The sequence below is a fragment of the Zosterops lateralis genome (genome assembly GCF_965231275.1).
Source record: "Zosterops lateralis genome assembly, chromosome: Z".
In the NCBI taxonomy this organism is placed as follows: Eukaryota; Metazoa; Chordata; class Aves; order Passeriformes; family Zosteropidae; genus Zosterops; species Zosterops lateralis.
In genome coordinates, this window is record NC_139800.1 from 59,200,159 (window position 1) to 59,223,423 (window position 23,265).

Sequence of the window (23,265 nt, forward strand, 5' to 3'; positions counted from 1 at the left end):
TTTAGAAAAAAGACATAACAAAAAGCAAACAAGTGCAAGCTGGAAAAAAGGAAGGGAAATAAACATAGCTACTAAACAAAACCAACAGTAAGAATATATGAAAATGCTTCAGATCTGTTCCATGAACCCCCTTCTAATAAGTCAGGGCAACAAAGATATGACGAAGGTTTCACCAACCACTGTAAATCCTCAGTTCTTGTGTCCATCTTGTTTCATTCAGGCTTCTGAAGAGACTACCATGGCACTCAGGACCAAGAGACATGGAAGAACTCACGCACCTCCCCCTTCCAGCACCCACTCAGTACCAGCTGTAGAAGAGGTAAGGTGTCATTGCCTGCTGAACCAGCTCTGTACTCCCTCACACAAACTGTTCTCAGTGGTCACCCACAGCTGTCCCAGGCTAGATACACACTAGAAAGCAGCTAGTTCCCCTACTATAAGAGGATCTGACACTTCAACTCAAGATGAGCAGCACCTTTATATAAAAATATAATCTCTGGTCTGTCTATGAAGGCCACAGTCATTTTCTTCCAGTGTAAAACATCAGATTTTCCAACTCCAGCCCTGTCCAGCAGACTGTTTTCCATGCTAAATAGTAGAGAGTAGTATTTTACACGGTAAGACAAGATCATCACCAATCTAACTATGGTAAAACATCTGGGTGAAAGTCACTCTCTTGAGAAAGCCCAGTGTATTGAATGTCAAGGCAGCCTTTACAGCTGACATAAACTTCAAGCACAATCTCCAGCTAAATCAAGGTCCACACAGTCAAAATTAACACCCACAGAATCCACCATTTCTCTTACAGCCCACTGTGTTTTTACATACTCTTTCGTCTCCTCCTGGCATATCTTCACCACAGTTCCCTACTTCTACTTTTTGCTGCTCTTAAACTTTATTACAAATTAAACCTAAACTGAGAAGAAATTCAAGTCTGTCAAATAGTTCAAGTTTCTATATTAGCTGTCAAAAAATACATCTCCCAACTACACAGATATATTTATTTTACACTTTCCAATAAGAAATCAAGAAAATGTTCTTTGACAAAGAAATTCAGGCTAATCATCTTAACCATACAAGAACCAGGCTATCAGACAAAGAATGAAGGACTACAACTTTGAGAAGTAAAGCAGAACAAATGTCAATAATAGGCATGTTGCAGGGCTCCAATCTGAAAAAGCAAGGACATGGCCCAAGTGAACAAGAAATTGACACTAAAAAATAGTTGGCAAGCACTTAATTTGAAGAAACAAAATAAGGGGAAGTATTGTGAAACAGGGACAATGAAATGGAACAGAATCTCAGAAAATATGTATTCACCTAAAATTTCTTACCTAATACCTCCAACTTCAGCAAAACTGCTGAAGCAGGGTCGAGTATTTTTAAAAGATGACAAGAAAAAGGGGCTTAAATACTCAGTCAATACCAGAGGAGGAAAAGAGGATATTTTTCAGTTGGTCTTGGCTGATAAACTGAGATCGCACCTCCTGTCTGTCTCTACACTTATAAAGACTGGAAGTTTGTTTTCATTTTAAATCAGAAAACTGGAATTTTCATGTAAATTACCTCATTCTAGAAGGGTCATAATAAATCACTACAGAAACTACAGAAGACCAGTATTATATGGCTCTCAGAAGTCACTGATATGGCAGCTTACTGGTGCTAGCAGGATGCCATAATACCATGCAAACCACTGTTTCTCATCCATGATTTGGCACTTGTTTGTCCCTTAGAAAGCACTTTAAGCATAGACTCACAGAAAGTAAGAGCAACAATGAGTTGCTCAACACAGCAATGAACCTGCAAGAACTACACTATGGAAATACTGCTTGGACACATAAAATCAACAGCGCTGAGGTTTTTATAACCACCAGGCATTTAGACAGTTATGAGACAGCCAGTTAATTTACAGATCAAATTTAACCTATAATGAAGATCTAATTGTTTTGTTCAGGTTCTTGCTCTCCATTTTCTTGCTGCTTTCAGAACAACTAGCTTTTACTAAATAGAATAAAATTTTATATTCGGAAAATATACTTGATTGGATATACTATACTATATGTGGACAATTAATCAGCATTACAAGTTAAATGCTGCTTAACAATCCGCTAGATATAACCTGGCTACAGGAAATACTATGAAGATCCTGCTATATCCAGTATTAGCCTCTCTGGCAAGCAAATGACCATGAGCATTTCTACAGGCAGAGAGAAAAACACTGATTAGCAGTTAGCGAAGAGCAAGAAAAATGCACAAAACCAGTGTTTCATCTTAAAATCTAAAAAGAGGGAAAAACACAGTTCTGGATTGAACTGGTTAAGAAGCCTGGTGGGTAAAGGATGCAGAAGCAATTCTAAACTAGCAGCAAGTGACCTGTAGTTTTATGCTTATAAAGGAAAACAGGTTATGAAAGCCCTGGATGGGAAAGGAACATACACCATAGGCAAACTAACATATCCAATTTGTAGAAGTCTGCTACTAGTACAACAGCAAATTTTTTCAGTATAGCTTTAAGGTAATTGGTAAATAAAAGTGATAACATTACCATGTAATTTTAATCTTTGAAAATCATCTGTATAATACAGTTTTTCAACAGTATTATTTCAATTCAGCATCTCATCCCCTGTCAATGGGCTATGGTTTAGTTTGTCTGCTTGAACTTTTTTAAAGCAACAAAACTCCCTAATTTGTGCCTTTTTAGGTAGCAAAAGATCTTCATTACCACAAAGTTGCTAAGGAACTGGTAAAGCCTTCTAACTGAGAAGAATTTTAAAGCAAACTGAGCTTGTGGCCCACAGTCAGAATTAAAAGCCAGTAACAGGAGCACAAATGAAAATAAATCTTACCATTCCTTCTGCAAATTCAAATCTTGGCAGAAAACTATGTGCTTCTAATCATAGAACAGTTGGTGTTGAAGGAATCTTAACAATCATCTAGTTCCAACTCCCCTCTCCTCCACACGAGGACAACTTCCACTAGACCAGGTTACACAGAGCCACTTCCAGCCTGGCCTCTAACACTTCCAGGGATAGGGCATCCATAGCTCCTCTGGGTCACATATTGCTGTGCCTCACCACCCTCACAGTAAAGAATTTCTTCCTAACATCTAAACTAAACCTACCCCTTCTCAGTTTTCAGACGTTTCCCTTCATTCTATCACTACATGCCCTAGTAAAAAATTCTTCTACAACTCTCTTGTAGGCTCCCCTTGTGGGGTCGACCCCTCCTGGTCTAGTGGTGCTGAAAGACTTGATTAGCACGGACACCCCTGTTCTTGGCTGCCAGCAGCTTTCTATGTCACAGAATGCTTCTGTAGACTTGCATAGCTACGAAATAACATCCAGGTCTCCTGACTTTATGTCCATACTCGAAGATCGACTTCAGGGTAGTTTAAGTGCATCTAGTTACTTCTGTTCTGATTACAGTTTGATTAATTTGAGGACATGCTGAAGCAATGAAATTGACTTCATTTTTTCTGAGGTTTTTAAAAACTGCATAAAGGAAACAGAATGCCAATAACTTCTTACTGGCTCATTTTTTTACAGGTACCAGAGAACACAGTCTTCCATTAGGCTGAAGCCTAACAAACTATTGCAGATAAAGTCAGTCAGTTACAGCAATACAGAAACTAGTGTCATGCTCCACTGGTATACAGATCCACCCATTTGATTTTCAAATAATTTAATCCTTATTTTGAGAGAGCATTTAGTTCAAAATTATCTGGTATTTGTGATAACTCTGGTGTTACTGAACATGAGATTATGCCTTTCATAGCCTGAGAAAGAAACTGACATGCTTGAAGATCTTTCTATTAAAAACACCATAATGCACAAGAGCACAACACTATTCTGCACAGTTACAGTCTCCTTATCTATTTCTACTAAATGTGGTGTATCGGTAAGAGCATGTATCACTTTACACACAGTAGCTACTCTTGGAGGTAAGTTCAGCTTCACCACATCAATGCTGGAGTGCTCCCTACTTAATAGGCTACCTTAATCCACAGTCAAAAGTAAGTACTCACATCTTAAGATTGCAAAGTGTGAACACTTACTATTTTAGTGTTAAGAATGAGTAAATAATACTGTGGAAGAGGGCATAAATGGGAGAAGAAAACCCAACCTTCAGCCTATTCTTGAGGAAGTAGATTTCTTACACCTGCAGAAAAAAAGGAACTAACCTTTAATAGCCCCAGTGTGAGCAAAAATTATACCTTAAAAATGAAGCCTGAAAAAGTGCCCTACATAATGTCGCTGCTTGCAGTAATAGGGAAAATTAACAACTGAATGCCTCTGCCCACATATACCTTAGCAAGGTACTTATAACATTTCAAATACGACAGTTACACAAAGAGAGAAATTGCATCTTATTTTAACAAACGAAATCAGAATTTTGTCATTTTATCTCAGATATTATTAACTCATTCACTTCAGCTATTTTTCCTTCTAATTTGAGAGGAACAGTCCAACTTTATGAATGAAGCATTTCCTGGAATAATTGAAAGAGCTGTTTACGTAATTTAAGCCATCCATACTATACTAATTGAAACTGTTATGAACAATAAAGACATAACGGAGTAAGCAAGACATCTTCAGGAAATCTTTTTCTCATGTTATTATAGTAGTATACATCACACTGACAACAAAACTTTAAAAAATGTTTTCCACTCAACAAGATACTTTGAGGAAATAAATAATCCTCAGTGTAAGAATTTTCTAGTGCTATTCTTTCACTTGTATTTTTTCAGTTGTTCTAAGCAAATAACCTAGAGGAAAATGAGAATAGCCATCCTTTCACTCAGTTTAATTCAACTGCCATACTTAGTTCCTGCACTGAAGGCAAAATATACCTCAATTCATTGTAGAAAACAAAAATCAAAATATCTATGTTTAAAGTTTGGGGATCTCTTCCCTTCATTTTTCAATAATTAATTAGAAAAAATATACAAAGTCACAGTTTAATAAATGAATAATTTTCACTTAAAGAAAATATATTAAAACTATACATGCATGTTGCAATACCAACTATCAGTTTTGTATGATAGGAGAAGACAAAATCTGTATTATATATTTAGAAAAAAAATTGGTCTGCAATACATTACTCCAACTTCTTATCTGTGTAATCACACCAGCATAAAACTAGAGGAAACATTAATTCTTCTCTCTAAAATTTACAGCTGGAAGTGCCAATTACACTTTTCATCAGCAAACTCAGCAGTCCAGAATCAAAAATCAAAATTATAGAAATGAAAATATCAATTTTCCTTACTGTGGTGACAAAAATAATTTAAGAATGATTTAAGGATGACAAAACATGCCTGTCTATGAACTCCTTCAAAAACTCTCTCCAGCTCAAGAAGAGTATTAATGCATGGGAGACAGCAGCAGGATGTAGCCAAAGGTGTACTCAATATAGCAAAAAAATATTAAAACAGAAAAAAATGGAAAATTTTTAAGAGAAGGCAAGGACTGACAGGAAAAAATTCGGCAATCACCACAGGTAGGGTCTTCGTCACAGAAATAATCTGTCATGAGGAAGAGAGTGTTTCTTTTAAGATAAGCCCCAGATCAAACACCAATTTTCTCCTGATGGGAAACTTGAGCATTGTGAGCATGGAAGATGACTGCACAAACACACTGATTTCTATTCTGTATTGTTCCTACTGACTTCAGCTGGACTCAGGTGGCATGAACATCTTTGAAGGAAGTTCTGGATGCTGCAGCTTCTTTCATTCACAGCAGGTCTTGCTGTAACAATTGCTCCATAGGTGAGCAATCCTGCATTGGAACAGCTGGGTTTTCATATGGTTGCATGAAATTTCTGACTGCAATCCTTAACCACATTTTTAATAGCATAGAAAAAAATTTCTATTTTTTAATAGAAAATAAAGTATGCAGTAGTTAAAAATCTATCCCTCTACTGGACAAACTTATTTAACTTCAATGCAGTTCAGTATCCCTGTTTCATAAATGGGTTACTGAGGCATTTTGTAGTTTCAGTGATAAGTACTCTTTAATGACAGGCTTAAAATTTGTAATATTCATATTGTATCAGTATATATGGATTACAAAATAAGGGACTAGCATCTTTAGCTGACAGCATTACGCAAATCTTCAAATTAAACACACGATTTGGAGCAGTCCCCATAAAAATAGTACATAACTATCAATGAAACTGTAGGTACAACCACTCACCCAGATAACAGATTCAGTACAATAGGCTGCAGATTTTTATGAACTACAAGTCTGTAGTTACAGTCAGTCATAACACATACGCACAGCCAAGTTAAGCAGAAGTGGCACAGTCTACAGTGACTCACTGTAATTTTTAAGACTAGACTTTGAAACTTTAATGATATTTTTGCTATGTTTCTCAGTCATGAACGTAAAAGAAAGAATCACTGGATGGATCCTATATACCTAGACACAACACTAGAATGCAATGTCAAACCAGACTCTGCTGTAATTTTGTAGATACTGTGAGACCATCAGCAAACAGGCAAACAAAAAACAAACAAACAAACAACAAAAGAGAAAGGAGGAACTATATTTTTCACCAGTAGACAAGAATAACTATAAATAAAGGTAGTTATTTCAATAATTATTACAAAGTTGTAGTACAAAGGCAAGGAAAGAGTTGGATTGGGCTAGGTGGACAGACAGTGAATTTACAGAATCACATAAAATACTGACCAAACGGAGCACAATTGCCAGAGGGGAAAGAAAAGCATTTCAGCCTCAAAAGAAGGCACTGTTATGACCAAGAGACTGAAAATAGGTTAGGTCAAAGTGATTAAACCAAGTGATTAAACTAAGCAAGATAGAGGTACTGAATGTGAAGAATTTTCACTAATGTGAACAAACACATCATGTTTGCTACGCAATTTTGGACCCTTCAGCATAACTTTCCCAAGTAACAAAAGTAACTTAAGAATGCAGTAAAAAAATTAAAATGAAGAATAGTAAGTTTTTTAACTCCATAAGCTGCCAGTTGCAGCTTGTAATGAATGCTAGAAAAAGCAACAGGAACAAAACAAAGAGCCAGTACCTTACTTACCTCTCAGAGAAGGTATTAGGAGCATATTAAAAAGAGAAGAGACTAGGACTTAACTCTAAAACAAAAATATGTAAAAATTACGCCCTAAATTCACCTTATTGGAAAATATTTAAGTTTACCTAGATTCTTCATCCGAGACTAGCTGGAGGTTAATTTCTTCTGATTTCCAATTTTTGTCTTCAAGGATAAAATAATTTTTCTCTTCAGCAACATTTACTTAGCATGGATACCAAGAAAAAGCAGTATTTTCAGACTTCTCTGTTGGATATTCAAATCAAACCCCCTCATCTCTTTAACCTTGGAGATCAGGAAAAAGACACCCTCCAAAAAGATCCAGTATGGTTTAAAAGGAAGGATACAAAACAAATTACATGACATGAAATTGGTAGAGTAAGGCCACTGCTAAGCTGCAACAACTTCAAGAGACTTTGCATTAATTGAAGTTATTGCAAGTTTTCATCTTTAACTGGTTTTTATTGATAAACAGCTAGCTTGAAAGCAAAAAGAAAGAGACTCTATGACAAACATTAGAAACAGCATTCTGATTTCAAAAACTGTAGCCTTTAGGGTCTCACTGTGTAATGGAAATGTCCCGTTGTGCTCCGTCTATGGCATATTTGTGGGAACAGAGCTGCAGTAAAAATGCACCAATCTGACAACTTTTGTTAAGCCATGGCTGACTGGTGTTTTTATCTATCAGAAAATGTAACAAGATTCAATGGAGGAAAGATTGAGTTGGACAGTTTTGAATTAGAGATAAGGCAAACATTTTTAGTAGGCATAAAAAAAAACAAACCCAGAAGCTACCTTTCACTTCAAGCCTTGAAATCACAACCAGACCCCTGTTCCAAAAACTCTTATGCATATTGAGGAAAAATTATGATTTGTATTACACAGGAAGCTACACAAGACAAGGAGAGTACTCATTTTATAACCTTTTAAAATGCTATTTTGCATGTAAGAACAGAAATAAACTTACAGATTTTTCTAAACATTCTCAAAATGCACCTTCTTCCGACCTTCATAACTTATACTTTCTTGGTAGAAAACAGAAGAGGGTAAGGATAGGAAGTAACTCATTAAAAAATCTTTAAGAAGTACTACCTAAAAACTGTAGACATTTAAAATTCCTACTAACAAAGCTGAGTGAAAGAATAAGACTCAGCTGTGCTGCAGCAGGTCATTAAAATAATCTCATTAGGTATAAAAAAGTATGGTTTTACTTTGTATTTCATCGTTTGCAGTCTCTTTGTCTCATGAGTGGATTGGAATCACATAATGCAAGCTGGTTCACAATTTACTGCGACAATGCCCACAGGGAAAACACTGCTTTTGTGACCTCAGCTTGTCACTGTAAGAATGATCAGTTGATCAGATACTAACAAGAAACTGTAAAATTCTTTCTTATAGTTTGAGCTGTATTCCTCCTTGTTTTGCATTCTTCCGATATCAGAAAAAAAAAATTCTGCCATGACATACACACACCAATTCTCGTCTTTTTTTTTGGCATAACCACAGGATGCATGTGTTTCAGGGTATTTCTGTAGATGTGCCAGCATTTAGCAGAGGGAATTTAGCATATTAAGATTACATATACACCCATTAGCAAGAAGGCAAGTTTCTGAGAAAATCACTGTGTTTTTCCCATATGGCTTCAAATAGGCACCCAAGATACAGAACTGACAGCTCTGTCAAGAATTTTAGGTACATAACTTCACTAGTTGCATTCCCACGCATCATTATATTAAGCAATGCTGTCTGAAAGCTATAAAAGACTCCTCTTGCTTGGCAACATAGGACTTTTTTATTTTTCATGTATTTTAAGGATACCCTGAATAGTTTTCCAAAACTAGAAAGCTATTAAGCACTTAGCCTGATCTGACGCTGAAACAGAGATTTGTGAAGAACACAGAAACACATACAGAGAACATAATATTAAGGGGAGGAAAAGTGGAGAAAAGCAACAAAACTGACGTAAAACAGCCATGAAAATTCAGAATGAAACGTATCAAAAATCTAACTCTTCTTTGCAGGGAGGAAAAAACACATTTTAATCTGATCACTGTGCCCTCATTTCTAAACTTATACATTACCAAGAAAAGACTGAAAAACTGGATCAGACTGATACCAAACTATTATCACTGGCCTATTATTCTAAAGGCTAGATTAAGAATGTGTTCAAAGGAAAAAATTATACAAATACCATCATCTTAATTAACTATGATTGTATTATCATCAGCAGAAATAATGACACTGTCATACATATATAAGGACCAAAGAACCAATTAATGCAACAGCAGAATATAAATAATTAATGACTCTGTGCAGCTGAAAACTGCCCAATAATTCAGGGAAGAAAAATGAAAAGATGAAATGAGAAATAGTATTAAACAGTACGGCTTTATTTTAACTCCACAGTTTTTATTAATTTCTCAAGTCAATAGCATCTTTATCTACTAAGCAGTCTGCACAAAAAAAAATTCAAAAACCTATGTTCAAAAAAGAATAGTTTTTCACAAACAATTAGAAATAGTGTTCAATATGCCACAGAAAACTTCACCTAAAATATTCTGGGAAATACTTGTTCTGCTGCTCTAACAAACACAATTTGACTTGTCATCCTAATGAAGGTATCAACCAGCACATTACCACCTCCACTTTCGCACAGAATTGACAAGACCCAGAACTCATAATATTACTTTTTAACAACTTGTACTTTGCAGGAGAGAAAAGAATCTGGTTGAAGAGAACAAACATGTCAATACAGACAAATTATCTGTAAGAAATTATTTTTCATAATAACTAGTGATCTCGAGTCCAAACCCGAACACTCCTGCAAACCAGAAGATCCACTGGCCTACTCTCAAAAATGGCAGAAGTCAATTTTTTTAGCTTTATTATGAAATAACAAACTTAGACACTCAGTTACATACTAGTTTTGACCGTAAGGTAATCAATCCCACACGTTCCAACATTTTCTTAATGTGTAAACCACACCCCTAATAAAAAAACCTAAAATTGTCTGCCATTTTTTATTGTTTTGAAACAGAAATGGAAGATTACTGCGCAGTCCTTCTTGTGTACACAACAGAAAATACTGTACTGTCAGCATCTCAATACCTCTGTAACAGACAACCTCTAAGTACCACGCATCAGGAGAGACTTAGAATTACTTTGTCACTCAGATTTAAGTAAAACACAATACGAAATTCCAGATAGATCTTTCCTAGTTATTTCATAAACTCTGTCTTGTGAGTGTGTGGAGGGACACTATGTATGTGTTGGAACAGATCTATCAAGACCTCAGTAATGTTAATCATGACCCTGATTCTGCCCTCGGATCCACACAAGCAATCCCTTTATGCACCCACTAAAGCTGCTTTAAAGAAAACTCAGAGTTACTAATGTGCAGGAAGCACATGGTAAGTGAAAGTACAGAGGAATCACATATGAACTAAATTCTGAATTCGTATTTCGTGCTGCACACCACCTCAACAGTCAGCAACAGTCCCTACGAAACACACAGTGATAACGAAAAAGCCCGTATGTATTTTTAAAAGAATGTGAAAGAGAAAAGAAAAACCAATGACTAGCATTCATAGACTCACAGAATGGCTTGGATTGAATGGGGCCTCTGAAAATCATCTAGTCCAACCTCCTTACCATCGGCTGGGAACATCTTGATCACTAGATCATGTTAATCAATGCCCCATCCAATCTTTTGAACACTTCCAAGGACAGGGCATCCACAACCTCTCTGGGCAACCTGCTGCAGTGTCTCACCACCCTCATCAAGAATTTCTTTCTTGAAACCCAATCTAAACCCATCATCCTTCCATTTAAAACCATTGCCCCTTGTCCTGCCACTACATGCCCTGGTAAAACATCTCTCTCCATCCTTCTCATAAACACCCTCTAAATACTGAATGGCTACAACAATGTTTCTCTGAAGCCTTCTCTTCAGCAGGCTGAACAACTCCTACGCTCAGTCTGTCTTCACAGCAAAGGTGTTCCTGCCTTTGCATCACTTCAGTGGCCCTCTTGTGGACCCATTTCAACATATCTGAGTCCATCCCATGTGGGAGGCCCCTCAGCCAGCCCCTCACACAATACTCCAGGTGAGGTCTGAGAGGAGTGGCTGGTACACTAAAGGGTTGTGCTGCCATCCAAAGGGATTTGAACAGGCTGGAGAAATGGTCTGACAGCTCTTCTCATAAAGTTCAACAAGAGGAAGTGAAACATCCTGCAATGGAGAGGACAAGCACCACTACAAGCTGGATGCAGTCCAGCTGGAAAAAAGCCATGCGAAAAAGAACCTGAGGCTCCTGATGGACAACAAGTCAACCATGAGCCATCCTGGGCTGCTCTAGGAGTATTGCCCACAGGGTGAGGAAAATGATCCTTCCCCTGTACTCAACAATGGTGAGGCCTCACCTGGAGCAGCATAATCAGTGCTGAGCTCCACAATGTAAGAGTCATCTAGGCACTGGAAAGGGGACAGCAAAGGCCACCAGGATGATGAAGGGATAGGAGCACCTCACATATGAGAAGAAGCCACAAGAGAGCTTTTTAACTCCTTATGTGAAGGAAAGCTATATAGACTGAGCCAGACTCTTTATATAGAATGAGCCAGACTCTTTAGTAGGAGTGATGCCCAGTAACAGGACAAGTGGCAACAGGCACAAACTAAAACATGGGAGGCTCTCTCTGAACACAGGAAAACATTTAGGCACTTCAAAGGTGGCTAAGAATGGACAAAAGGTGGCCAGAAAGGTTGTGGAATCTGCATCCTCACAGATGTTCAGGTGCCATATAGATATGGTCCTGAGCAACTCAGTTGAGATGTCCCTGCTTGAGCAGAGGCAGTGCATCAGATATACTCCAGACGTTCCTCCCAGCTACCACTATCCTGTGATTATGTTGCTAGAACTTGTGATATGTCATTCTTTTTCTGTACAGAATATTGTTTCTGGAAAATAAGTGAACAATGTAAACTGGGAATTCATAAATGGTCATGTAAACAAATACTGATACAGAGGACATATTTATAGGATCAATTGTTTAATATGTTACACTCACATTTACAGGTTGAAGAGGGTATTAATAATTCAATAGACATCTCTTTGTACAAAATAAGTAAGTTAACATAATCTCTAAATCAATATAAATACCTAAATTGTATATCTAATCTAAAAAGTAAGAATCTTCTGTAAGTATTTTTCAGGATTATAAACTTTTTTTTAACTTCAATTGAAGAGATGATGATGAACATTTACAGAAAATTGGCTAGTACAGCAATGTATCACAAGAGAATATTTTGCTCACTATTTTTTAAGGTACAGAAAGGTAACACAGAATATAAATGCAGATTTGTGATTACACACAATATTGCATGAAACCTGCAGACACCTACTGCACTTGTAAGATATTACAAAGAGATTCAGAAGATTATGAGGACACGGGAGTTTGTTCGTCCATTACAAAGCAATTTTAAAAATATTCTACTTCTTGCTAGCAGAAAAAATCCTTTATTCAGCAACTAGTTTTGTGAACTTAATGTTTAAGAAAAACTCTCATGAACTTCAAGTTTACAGGAGTAATACTTCAGAGACTTTCAAAACAAAGTGAGAAAGCAAATCCAAGTTTCAATTCAAATTACACTCAAACTGATACTCAACCTGTTATCTGGGCAAAAAGGCAGGAGAAAAAGTGATGGTTTAAGCATATGTTGAAGCACACACCTGTATTTAAACCTGATTTCACACTAAAAAGCAAATAAATGGCACTACAATATTTTTGCAGTTGCTTTCCTGCAAGCTCAATTAAAAACGACAGTTTAAAACTTCTTTATATGGGATACAATATAGTAGGAAAACACCATTGCATTAGCAGATGGCGCTGAATTTAGAAAGTAACATAAACCAGAAACATTTTATGTTACAGGACTCACAAAACTGGAGACAAGTAACAAAGCAATGAGACTCCCAAATCAGGTCATGGAATGACCACAGGTATGTATGGTACAAGCTGGAAATGAAAGGTGTTTTTATTAGTTTCCCATATGCTGAGGAGCCAGCAGTAAAATATGTATTAATGCATAGCCTGCCTGAAGAAAATTTTTAAAGACATCTGCTTCTAGGCTGTCTTCAGAACTGCCTTCCATTCTGCACATTTACTCTGTATGTTGAAAAATTTACCTTATAATCTTTCATTATTTCACTTGGTTTTCAAATTACTTATCTCATTCAATGGACAGTCATATCTGCCTCTATACATACTGTACCACTATACCGTTTAAACTTCAGGACTTGTACACTCCGCATTGGTAACATTATTTAAAAAAAAAAAAAGAGAAACCCAAGATATCTGATTTTTTTTTTTTGCATACTTATACTATCAGTCATTTACTCTGTTAGATTCATGAGTTATTATAATTTTGCATATCAGAATTCTGTAAGTTTTGTGCCTAAAATTACCCAGTTTTACAAAGGATAGAGTTTAAATACTTTGAAAAAATCAACTGTGACGGAATTCAGACTATCTTTAATCTGTTCTATAGATATACCTTCTCTTCTCAAAATGTGAATTTTACACCTAAGTGAAATTCTAGATTTATTTAGGAATAAGCAGGATGATACAAATTACATTGTTCCAGTTCTCTCTGTGCATCATGTGTACTCAATATATACAATTTATTTTCTACATTTCTCTTACTAACCAAACCATTAATTAACAAACTGAATCTTATCCCAGAAAGATATACAGCAATGATAAAAATAAAGTAAGAGTAACTGAATTGTGTCGCAGAATTCTTTCTAAAAATTTGATCCTGGCTGACACTGCTGTGCTCTATATACAATTCCTTATGCATTTGAAGAGTTATTATGAATCAACAAAATGATGTTATTATACCTTGTCATAGATATAGACATATATGTCTAAATATACAATGACACTTCCAAAGCATATAGCAAGTTTTAAGTGGCAATAGGCAGATAGGAAGCAAGATAATATGCCATTGTAGAAAAACACCACAAAATTGTAATAAATATCTCGCAAAATTCACTAAGCAAGCAGCTTAGAAAATTAAAGATGGTAGGAGCTCAGATACAAGTGCAGAGAATGACCAGCCTGATGAGCTCAACCACCACAAATGCTCATGACCACATTGTCCCCTGGCCATGTTGTGAAGCCCCTCCACAAACCGTATGTGGGTTGCTAATAATGCGTAAATAGCCAGGTTACAGCAGTTACAGCAGCTCCTTAAGGCAACAGAACTCAACTGTCTCGATCAAATGTATCTAGTATCTGTAACTGATTGTATCTGTAACTAACCAAGTAACTTGTCACAAACTTTGCACCTTAGTTTAACCTCCTTGCTTTAAACTGAACTAATACTTTATTCTCTCTCAGAAGAAAAACCAAACATCTTACCTTCTGAGGGGTCAAAACCCTCTGCCTGAACTTTTCAATCATATCTTGACCTGCAGTCGCCCATGCACTAGCAAATGCTTCTGCTTTGTCTTGATCCAGGTGAATGCTTTGTAGCTGCTGTTGCAATGAAGCAGGCTTCAAACTGTGATAGACTGCCTGTTGAGGGAAAAATAACTGCTGTTGCTAAGTGCTCTTCTATAAGTCATAGATAAGTCATAGCAGACATGTTCTAATACAAATGGCCACTGTGGTCACACAAGATTTTTACTAGAAACTCCACTAGGGAGAATTATATGCATCCTGTTCATCTTAACCCTCTTACTTGGTAGATGGAAAACCATAACTATCTCAAAATGCAGTCTTACAAATTACTCTTCTCAAGATAGACAAACTACAAAAAAAGTAGACACAAGCCAGATTGAGTGTATGTACAGGTTTCAACTGTAGATAATGGCAAAGCAGCTATCAATGAAAAAAACATGGGCTTTGAAGACAATTGTGACCATCAAGAAAGAAGAACTTTTCAAAATTCACACAATTCAAACAAACCCAAATGAGGAAAAACCATGAACAGTTTGCCTAAACCGAGTGAGTTACCTCCCTATTAGTATCAACTTTTTTGTGGAAGACACTCTATATGGATCTTCACTATCAAAAGAGGACTGTGGCACCACAAGGTCAGGTTAAAAAAAGAAATAACATATGTGGCAAAGACTGTATGCAGTCTTTTTTATCTATAATGCCTCCACAGACTAAAAGGCTGTTAGAATAGCTATTATCTGACAGAACAAGCAGCTGCTCCAAGAAGCACAGCTATCAGCAGGAAAACAAAGAGTTCTCATACAATATGTAGTCCATCTGGGACTCTTTTTTTTTTTTTGGCAGATATTAATATTCTTCCCTTTTTTTTTTTTTTTTTTTTTTATGCAAAAGAAGCAAGAAGAGAACTGCTTTTCCTGTTTCTTTTCAACAACTATAATATAAATTAAGCAGTCTGAGGAAATCAGGACAAGGCAGTCAGCAGGTAATTCTGCTGTTTTGCCAAGAAGAAAATTAAAAATTCCAGTCTGGAGTTGACCTCAGGTTTCATTTCCATTTTTTGGCGGATGGGAGCATGAGAACTGTTTTATTTCTAATGCAGGGGAATGTGTTAATTAAGTGAACTAATCATAAATTGACAGGTGTAAGAGGACTAAATTTAAATCCATCAAAAGACCATTACTATGCATGCCCTCTGCACTTTTTATATTTGCATGAAATGGATGGATAATGTCACTGGCTTAACAATTTTTAAAACAGTTATCATATTTACCAGGTAACACAACAGCTTCCCAGCTTTAGTAGTAATCAGAAAACCTTCTCTGTTTACAGGGTCACTGCACCATGCTACACCATCCAGTCATCCATTCCTCCAAATACTCAAGCTACATTAGTTGTGCCCATTCACCTCAGTACAGACTGCTTCTGTGCATGAAAACTTTCCATAACTGACCCTTAAAAAAACTTAAGCTGTGGTCAGTAATGTTGTCTAGGATTTTCCTCACAAGAACTTAAAAAACCTATTGCTGGCTTGATACAATGAATAAGAGAGAATACTGTATCTCATAGTTATTAAGAGTTCCCTTGGAGTCATGCAGACCTCACTTCACTATTAATATTTACATTAGCTGAAAAACCACTGCATGAAGGCACCTAATCCCATCCAAATCAGAAAGGTATGAACAAAAAGCAGTTAAATCATAACCCCAAAATATACAAAATATACCACAGACATATTTTCACTAATTCCTTTTTAACTTCACTGTCCTATTTTTGAAATCTATAGCTGGATTAAAAAAAAATGCATTTATCAATGCCTAATGGTGAAAACAAAATACCTGTTCCAAAATGAATGATATAGTTTCAAGAACCAGATGAAGATCCTGTTTTTCCAATGAAAAAGCTATTTGAAGTTTTTCTTCCTCCTCTTCACTGAAGGTACTTTCAGCCTGAAGTACAAAAGTTTTTAGTGCTGACATTTCATTTAAGGACCAAGAACATACTTATCAAAATTAAAACTTTCTCCTCATCTTTATAAACAGAGTGGCTATCCAGTTGTTTCTAAATAGAAGTCACAAAGCAAAAGCAATTCCTCTCACTGAAAATCAAAATCAAAAGCCAACACAGTACCACAGGATTACCTGATATACATCAGAAGAAAAAGCTTTCTCTTTGTACCTCATAGACACTACGGAAATATTCTTTTAATTATCAGATCTCCAACAACCTTATATAAAGAAAAATAAGGCAAGTACATTACTTAAAGTGCATTACTTAAATCACATCCCAGAAAACAGAAGGCGAAACTGTAGCTAAGTTAGTTAAGTATGCTTCTTCCATTCTGGATATCTTTCTAAAAATCACCCATGCTGTTGCAAAGGAAATAAAGGCCTAATGTATATTTTGAAAGTCAAATTTGAATCTGTAGCCTACTGTGTTACTGAGGACAATTGAGAATGTGCTGTATTTTTAAAATACAGCAGTTGTACTTATTATACTACAGCAAATTAAACAGTAATTTAAAATGTAGATACTGCCTTCTTTTAAAACCCAATTACTAACAAACACCACATTTAGACCACTTAGTAATCCAAAACTGCAAAGCTAGACAAACAAAACAATTTAGTTGTCCAAATAAAAAAATCAAGCAATTATACAAAACTTTAAACGATCACAACGTTTATAACAAGAGTATCAAAATGGAAACATTAATTGAATCATTCGTTGTTAAAAGGAAACACAGAGAACTTCACTGCACACAGAACACACAGAATTTCATTGCCTTAACAAAGCAGTGCCTGAAGTTCATTTCAGGCTTGCAGCAATTCAAGTAGTTATTTAATTAAGTACTTTAAAAAGTAAAATTATTCATGAGAATGAGTGGGCTGAATTACAATAACCAGTTTAGCTCATGCAAATCCCAATTAAAATTTTGAAGATCTACTAAAAAGCTATGGAGTAGTAAAAAGAACAAACTGAACAAATCAAAAGTTGGCAATACATTCCAGTTACCGAAGAGTTCATATCCAGCTGAGAAAATTCTCTGCAATAACAGCAGCATCCAAGCTAGTGATGCTTATAGAAAGAAAACCAAACCAGCAACTGAACCAAGTGAATCCTTACAGTCTCACACTTATAATCTTTAATATATTTGCATTTTTTGCATGCTGCTCCTGCAATATTTTATTTAGTCTACATGTATGTGTGTGCAGAAAACAGTTTCCACATTTCTTTTTATACTTTTTCTAAATGCAAAACAGAGACATGAACAAAATCTGACACAGTAAGACAATAAAACCAACAAAATAATTTCTGGTATAAGATTCATTTTATAGTTTCTCGTGCAATATTTAGTACAAAGTTTAGAGTTAGTCTGCATTTAACATTTGAGCACTGTGAAATGAAACTGACTACTGATTTGCTTTTTTCTTTTTCTGTGGTTTTTTTTTTTTTTTTTTTTTTTTTTTAATTCTGCAGTCAAAAACATCTTCTGCAAAGATGACAGAAATATTCATTATAAGCTCTGGATTTCATTTTTATTCTCAATTCCACAGGTGTCTTTAGTTGATGGACATGCACAAATGCAGAAAAATAAATAAAACACCCATTTAGTGTTTCCTTTGTGTTTGTAAAACGCAGAACAGGTAACATTTTCTTAAGAAAGGATGTTCTTTGTATACTTTCAAGCCTAATCAACAAGAAAGGTGAAATAACCCATGAAACAGAGAGCAGCTAAAAAGCTCTAAGTGACTTGCAGGTTTTAGAAAGCCAAATTACTTGTTGGAAGAATTGCCTTGTTAAGGTTTAGGGCTTGACATACATCGGTGACCTCAGACCTAGCGAAAGGTTAACAAAACTTGGGAATAAGGATGTACCATTGATAGTGAGTACAAAGAATGCAGAATTTATGGGCCTCAATGACATTTGGCAGAACTCCCAAGATAAGGGAGAAACTGATAAAGCCAAGTCAGTAACTGTGCTGAAATCAGCTCCAACTGGTAAAAGGTAATTCCTGCAGGGGAATCTGCAATCACCAATTCACGGACACCAATCCAAGAAGCCCACTGACTCAAAAGCAGAGAAAGACTGAGCATGCAGACTAATCAGCATGGGAAGCGAGGGAATGAGGGGAAGGGACTGAGGGCTGTTGAGGCTCCGCGGCCCCGCTGCCCAAGCTCCGACCGGGCCCGGCCCCGCGCCCTCCCAGCACCACCGAGCCCCGGCTCCCTCCCCGCCCAGCCCGGTGTGACAGGACCCCCAGCCGGCCCCCCGCGCCCCGCCAACCTTCAGGTGCAGCTTCTGGAGAAGACGGGAGAGAAGCCGCGGAAACCGGCTCGGGTCCACGGCGTTGAGCAGCGACACGGCCCTGCGGATGCTGGGAGAAAGGAGGGAGGGTCAGAGGGGCCCTGGCCCCACCGCGTTCCGGCACCCTGGCGGGACCCACTCTGCTCTCCCCCCCTGCACGGCCCGCCCGAGCCCGAGGCAGCGGTGCCGCCGGAGCTCCGGTACCTGTCGCTCTCCGGCACGATGGGCGCCGCCATGTCTGCGGTGCGACCCGCCCCCGACGGCGGCCCGGCGGGGCCAAGCGCGGCCGCGCCGCTCGCAGCGAGAGCAGCGCGAACTCAGACTCACGGCAGGAGCGAGGTGGAGGAAAACGTCTGGGATCGTTGTGCTCCAGCCCCTCAGCGGGCACCACCACATCAGCTAGACTACGAGACTATGGCACGGGAGGGTCACGTCCAGTCTTTTCTTAAACACCCTCAGGCACGGCGACTCTACCACCTCCCCGGGAAAGTCCATTCTAACGCTTAATCACACTTTCTGCGGCGAAATTCCTCAGGTTGAGGCTTAACCTCGCCGGGCGCAGTTTGAGGCTGAGTCCTCTGGCCCCATCAGCGGCAGCCGTGGAGAAGGGCGGACCCTGACCCTGACCCTGACCCTGACCCTGACCCTGACCCTGACCCTGCAGGAGGCCTGAGGGCGCTCGGCGGGGGCTGAAGGAGCCCAGGGGAAGCCCAGCGGGACGAGGGCTCACCCTGGGTCACCCCCCGAGCCCTCACGGTGTGGCGGCCCCGCTCACCCCCTCAGGCGGGCAGCCTGACACACCGCGGGGCCGGAGTCACCCGCAGAGAGGCCCGTGGTTCTCATCTGCCGCCAGAACGGCTCCGTCAATTCCCCTTCGGCCTTCAAACCACGGGCTGTGGGGAGCCGCCATCCTGGAGGGGCAGCCCCCTCACCATTCTAAATTTCTCTTCTTGGCTGGAGGACCAGTAAGATTTAGCAATTTTGCATCTAGTGATTACTCACTGTTACATTTTGCCTGTTGCTGTTTTCCGTGTTAGTAAACTGTTATTTTTTTTTTTTTTTCACTTTCATCTATTCATATTTGTTTCTCCTGATGGCAGAAATGGACTGGTTAAAACTATAAAGGGTTATTGGTATGAGGAACATACTGTGTTAAATAATTCGTGCTGAAATAAAGTAAAAATAAAAAGCAATAAGCAGATACCAGTTCTGGGAAAACTAGGTTTGCATTCAGAGATGGATGGCTCCAGCAAAAGAAGAAAATGAATCAACACCTGAAAAGAAGGTTCCAGCCCTGGACATAGACCATTAATGGTGATTAATCAAGGATGCGCCAAATCAGATAAGGCTCAAGGACTGGACTTCCCAGAAAATTCATCTATTCATCAGGCTCTGCCCCAAAAACTATTCAGAAGTAAAACTGTTTCAAAAGAGGACGCATGAATACACAATCTGAGCAGAAGTGGACAAAGAGCTCAGCCTGGGGGAATTATAAAGATTGTATAAACTGGACTCATGGTGGTGGGATTTGTGAACGAGGGGAGACTGGTGCGATAGAGGCCAGTCCAACGTTCACCCAGTGCCGATCCTGGGATTGGGGCTGTCCTTTTATCGTGGCTTTCCATGTTCGCCATTACGCAAAAAATACATTTTGTTTTTTATTTTTCAACTCTGGCTGTATAATTTATAACAGTTATTTATTTCAAAGTGTCCACTTTTTAAATTGTCTTAAATTGAAACAAACTTTTACCAGAAGTTGGACCCACAGTCACTGTTATGAATGGCCATTACATTTTCCAAGCTATTGTTCTGGTATGAAATACAATTATATTCAACTATTTAATCTGGTTTTCTGTGCTATTGTAAAGCATGAAAAAAAAAAAAAAAAACAATTTTTGCAAGAAATTTTCTTGGCTGGAAAAGAATTAGTGTTTTGCTCCACACTGGAAAAAAACCAACATATCTTTTCATTCTAGGAAATCTCCCCTGAGAGCAGAATTTTATAAAGTTTGTTCAGGCAAAATGAGCAAGGGTGGCTGGAAGTCTAGACAATTGCTTCCTTATTTCATAAAGTTCCAGTTGGTACAGGTATTGGATGTGATACTCAGGTTTGCTGCCAATTTTCCGGTTTTACAACCTGGACCTCTTTTAAAGTGTTTTCTTTCACGCTTTGCTGCATCAAATGAATATTTAAAATTAATAATCAGGAGAATGAACGTTAAGAACTCAAGCAGGCAACCTGCTCCAGTTGGACCTGCTTCACACAGGAGGTTTGATTTGTGGACCCTGGAAGTTTCTTCTATCCTGTATTGTAGAGATGTCTGTATCTCTCTGCCTGGGCCAGCCCTGACACTACGACAGTAAAGGGCACGGCTCGGTACCTGGACAAACCTCACCATCCCTTGGGTTCCTGTTTGCCCGAAAGGGTCAAGCAACGACAGCAGGAAAGAAAGAGGGACTCTGCTCAGGGTTTATCCACTGGCTTTATTCATTCCCCAGTGGGGATAACCTCAGTTCAGGGTATCCGCCTCAGCAGACACCCCTCAGCAGAAGTGACCCCTTGGCAGAAAGAGTGGGAAAAAGTGGGAAACCCCCAAAAGCAACATCTTTTATTGGGGAGAGGAACTCAGGGCTGGGTTTAACTGAGGACAAATCAGGGATCATGTGGGTATGGCTCTGCAGGTAAATGACACATATTACAACAAATCAATAACTCAGGTGGGGAGACAGCCAAAGTCTTGTCCAATCACTTGAGACCCTCACTGGAACTTTCCAGACTTTTGGGAGAGACCCCAAAGTGACAGACAAGACCCAGGGGCTGTATAACTTCTGACTGACATATAATTAGGGTTGGGGTAAAACCAAGAAGAGTTGACTATGGGTGACATGGGGCAAACCATTACAACTTATAAAAAACAATATCAAACAAGGAACAAATACATACATAAAACTGATGAAACCAAAAACACACCACTACACTGTATGATTCTATGTTCAGACCCTTACTGAAGCAACACAGGAAAGAGAGCACCTGACTGAAAACAATACATAATGAAGCTAACCTGACAAGCTACTGTCAAGTGCACCATTATACATTTTTTTATCCTAATACCTCTTCTGTTACTAAAAAAGAATTCTAAAAAGTTGTGATTTCTCAAACATCCATTCATCTGTTATTGGTTTGCACTTGTACCCATGTCATAAATGAGTGTTTAAGATTGTTTAAAAAATCACTGGCAAAAGTATCAATAAAAACAGGTTTAATATTGTTGTGGTTTGAAAGCAAAATGAATGAGAGGCTCCAAGTCAGAGATATAATTTAATAAGAAGAAAGGTAAAAAGGTAAAAGTAAAATAAAATAAATACAATAACACAAAGGATCACTGACAGAGTCAGAATACAACCTGAGCAGGATGGTGGAAGCAGTCCAGATGAGGTGCTCTTCCTGAAGCAGTGATCCTGTAGAAAGGTCTGGTAGCTCTGCTCCTCTGGGAATCCAGTGGATAAGTACTACTTGCACTGTCCCACATACCAGCTTATATCCAGGTGAGAATGCTTGGCTCCTCCCCCTGGGCAGAGCACCTCACAATAGCATGAGAAGTGTGAAATGGGTCCTTGATGGCCCATTAACAGAGACAACCCCTGGAGGGAGTTACCTGTGACTCATGGGTCATTAGCAGGAGACACCCCAGAAGTCATTAGCAGAAAACACCCCAAAGGCGTTAATGGGCCATTAGCAGAAAAAGCAGGAGGCTTGGGAAAACACTACCCCACCTGGTTTCAACAGTTCATGAAGATGGTGATAGAATAAATACTTTGTGTACATCCTACACTGCAACCCAGGACAAATATAAAAGCTTCTACAGGTCCTCTCTACTACCTACAAGATGGTGAAGGCACACTGAGGATAGAAAGGGGAAGGATAAAGGGGAATATAGCCTAAAGGTCCAACAGCACTTTACTTAACAGCATTTAAAACAGTACATCAACTTAACAGCATTTAACTTAACTTATAACTTAAACAATTTAAGCAGGTAAAAATCTAGGAGAGCAGCATTTCTCTCACATTTGGTGTAGCACATGCACGTTTGTATACACACAGACATAAAGAGTCATTGCTTTCTAGCAGGTCAGCCCCCATCTGGTGCTTGGGGTCATTTCTCCCCAGGTGCAGCACTCTACACTTGCCGTCGTTGAACCTCATTAGGTTTCTCTCTGCTCAGCTCCCCAGCCCATCAAGGTCCCCTGAATATCAGCACAGCCTTCAGGCAGATCAGCCACTCCCCCCAGTTTTGTATCACCAGTCAACTTGCTGCGGGTGCATTCAATCCCTTCATCCAGGTCATTGGTAAACAAACTGAGTTAGACTGGAGCCAGTACTGATCCCTGGGAAATGCCACTGACTATAGACCTCCACCTGGATTCTACTCT

At 38.5% G+C, this 23,265-nt stretch overlaps 1 protein-coding gene across 1 annotated transcript in view; it reads right to left on the reverse strand.

Annotated features, from left to right (window-relative positions):
• COMMD10 (COMM domain containing 10) overlaps positions 1-19,089 on the reverse strand; it is a 105,071-nt gene extending 85,982 nt beyond the window's left edge. Inside the window, exons 1-4 of the mRNA XM_083883425.1 lie at positions 19,039-19,089; positions 18,814-18,904; positions 16,368-16,478; positions 14,491-14,646 (exon numbers count right to left, since the gene is read on the reverse strand). Of these exons, the coding sequence (XP_083739551.1) occupies positions 14,491-14,646; positions 16,368-16,478; positions 18,814-18,904; positions 19,039-19,070 (390 nt within the window). The 5' untranslated portion in view covers positions 19,071-19,089. The remainder of the gene's footprint in view (positions 1-14,490; positions 14,647-16,367; positions 16,479-18,813; positions 18,905-19,038) is intronic.
• Positions 19,090-23,265: the final 4,176 nt, after the last annotated feature.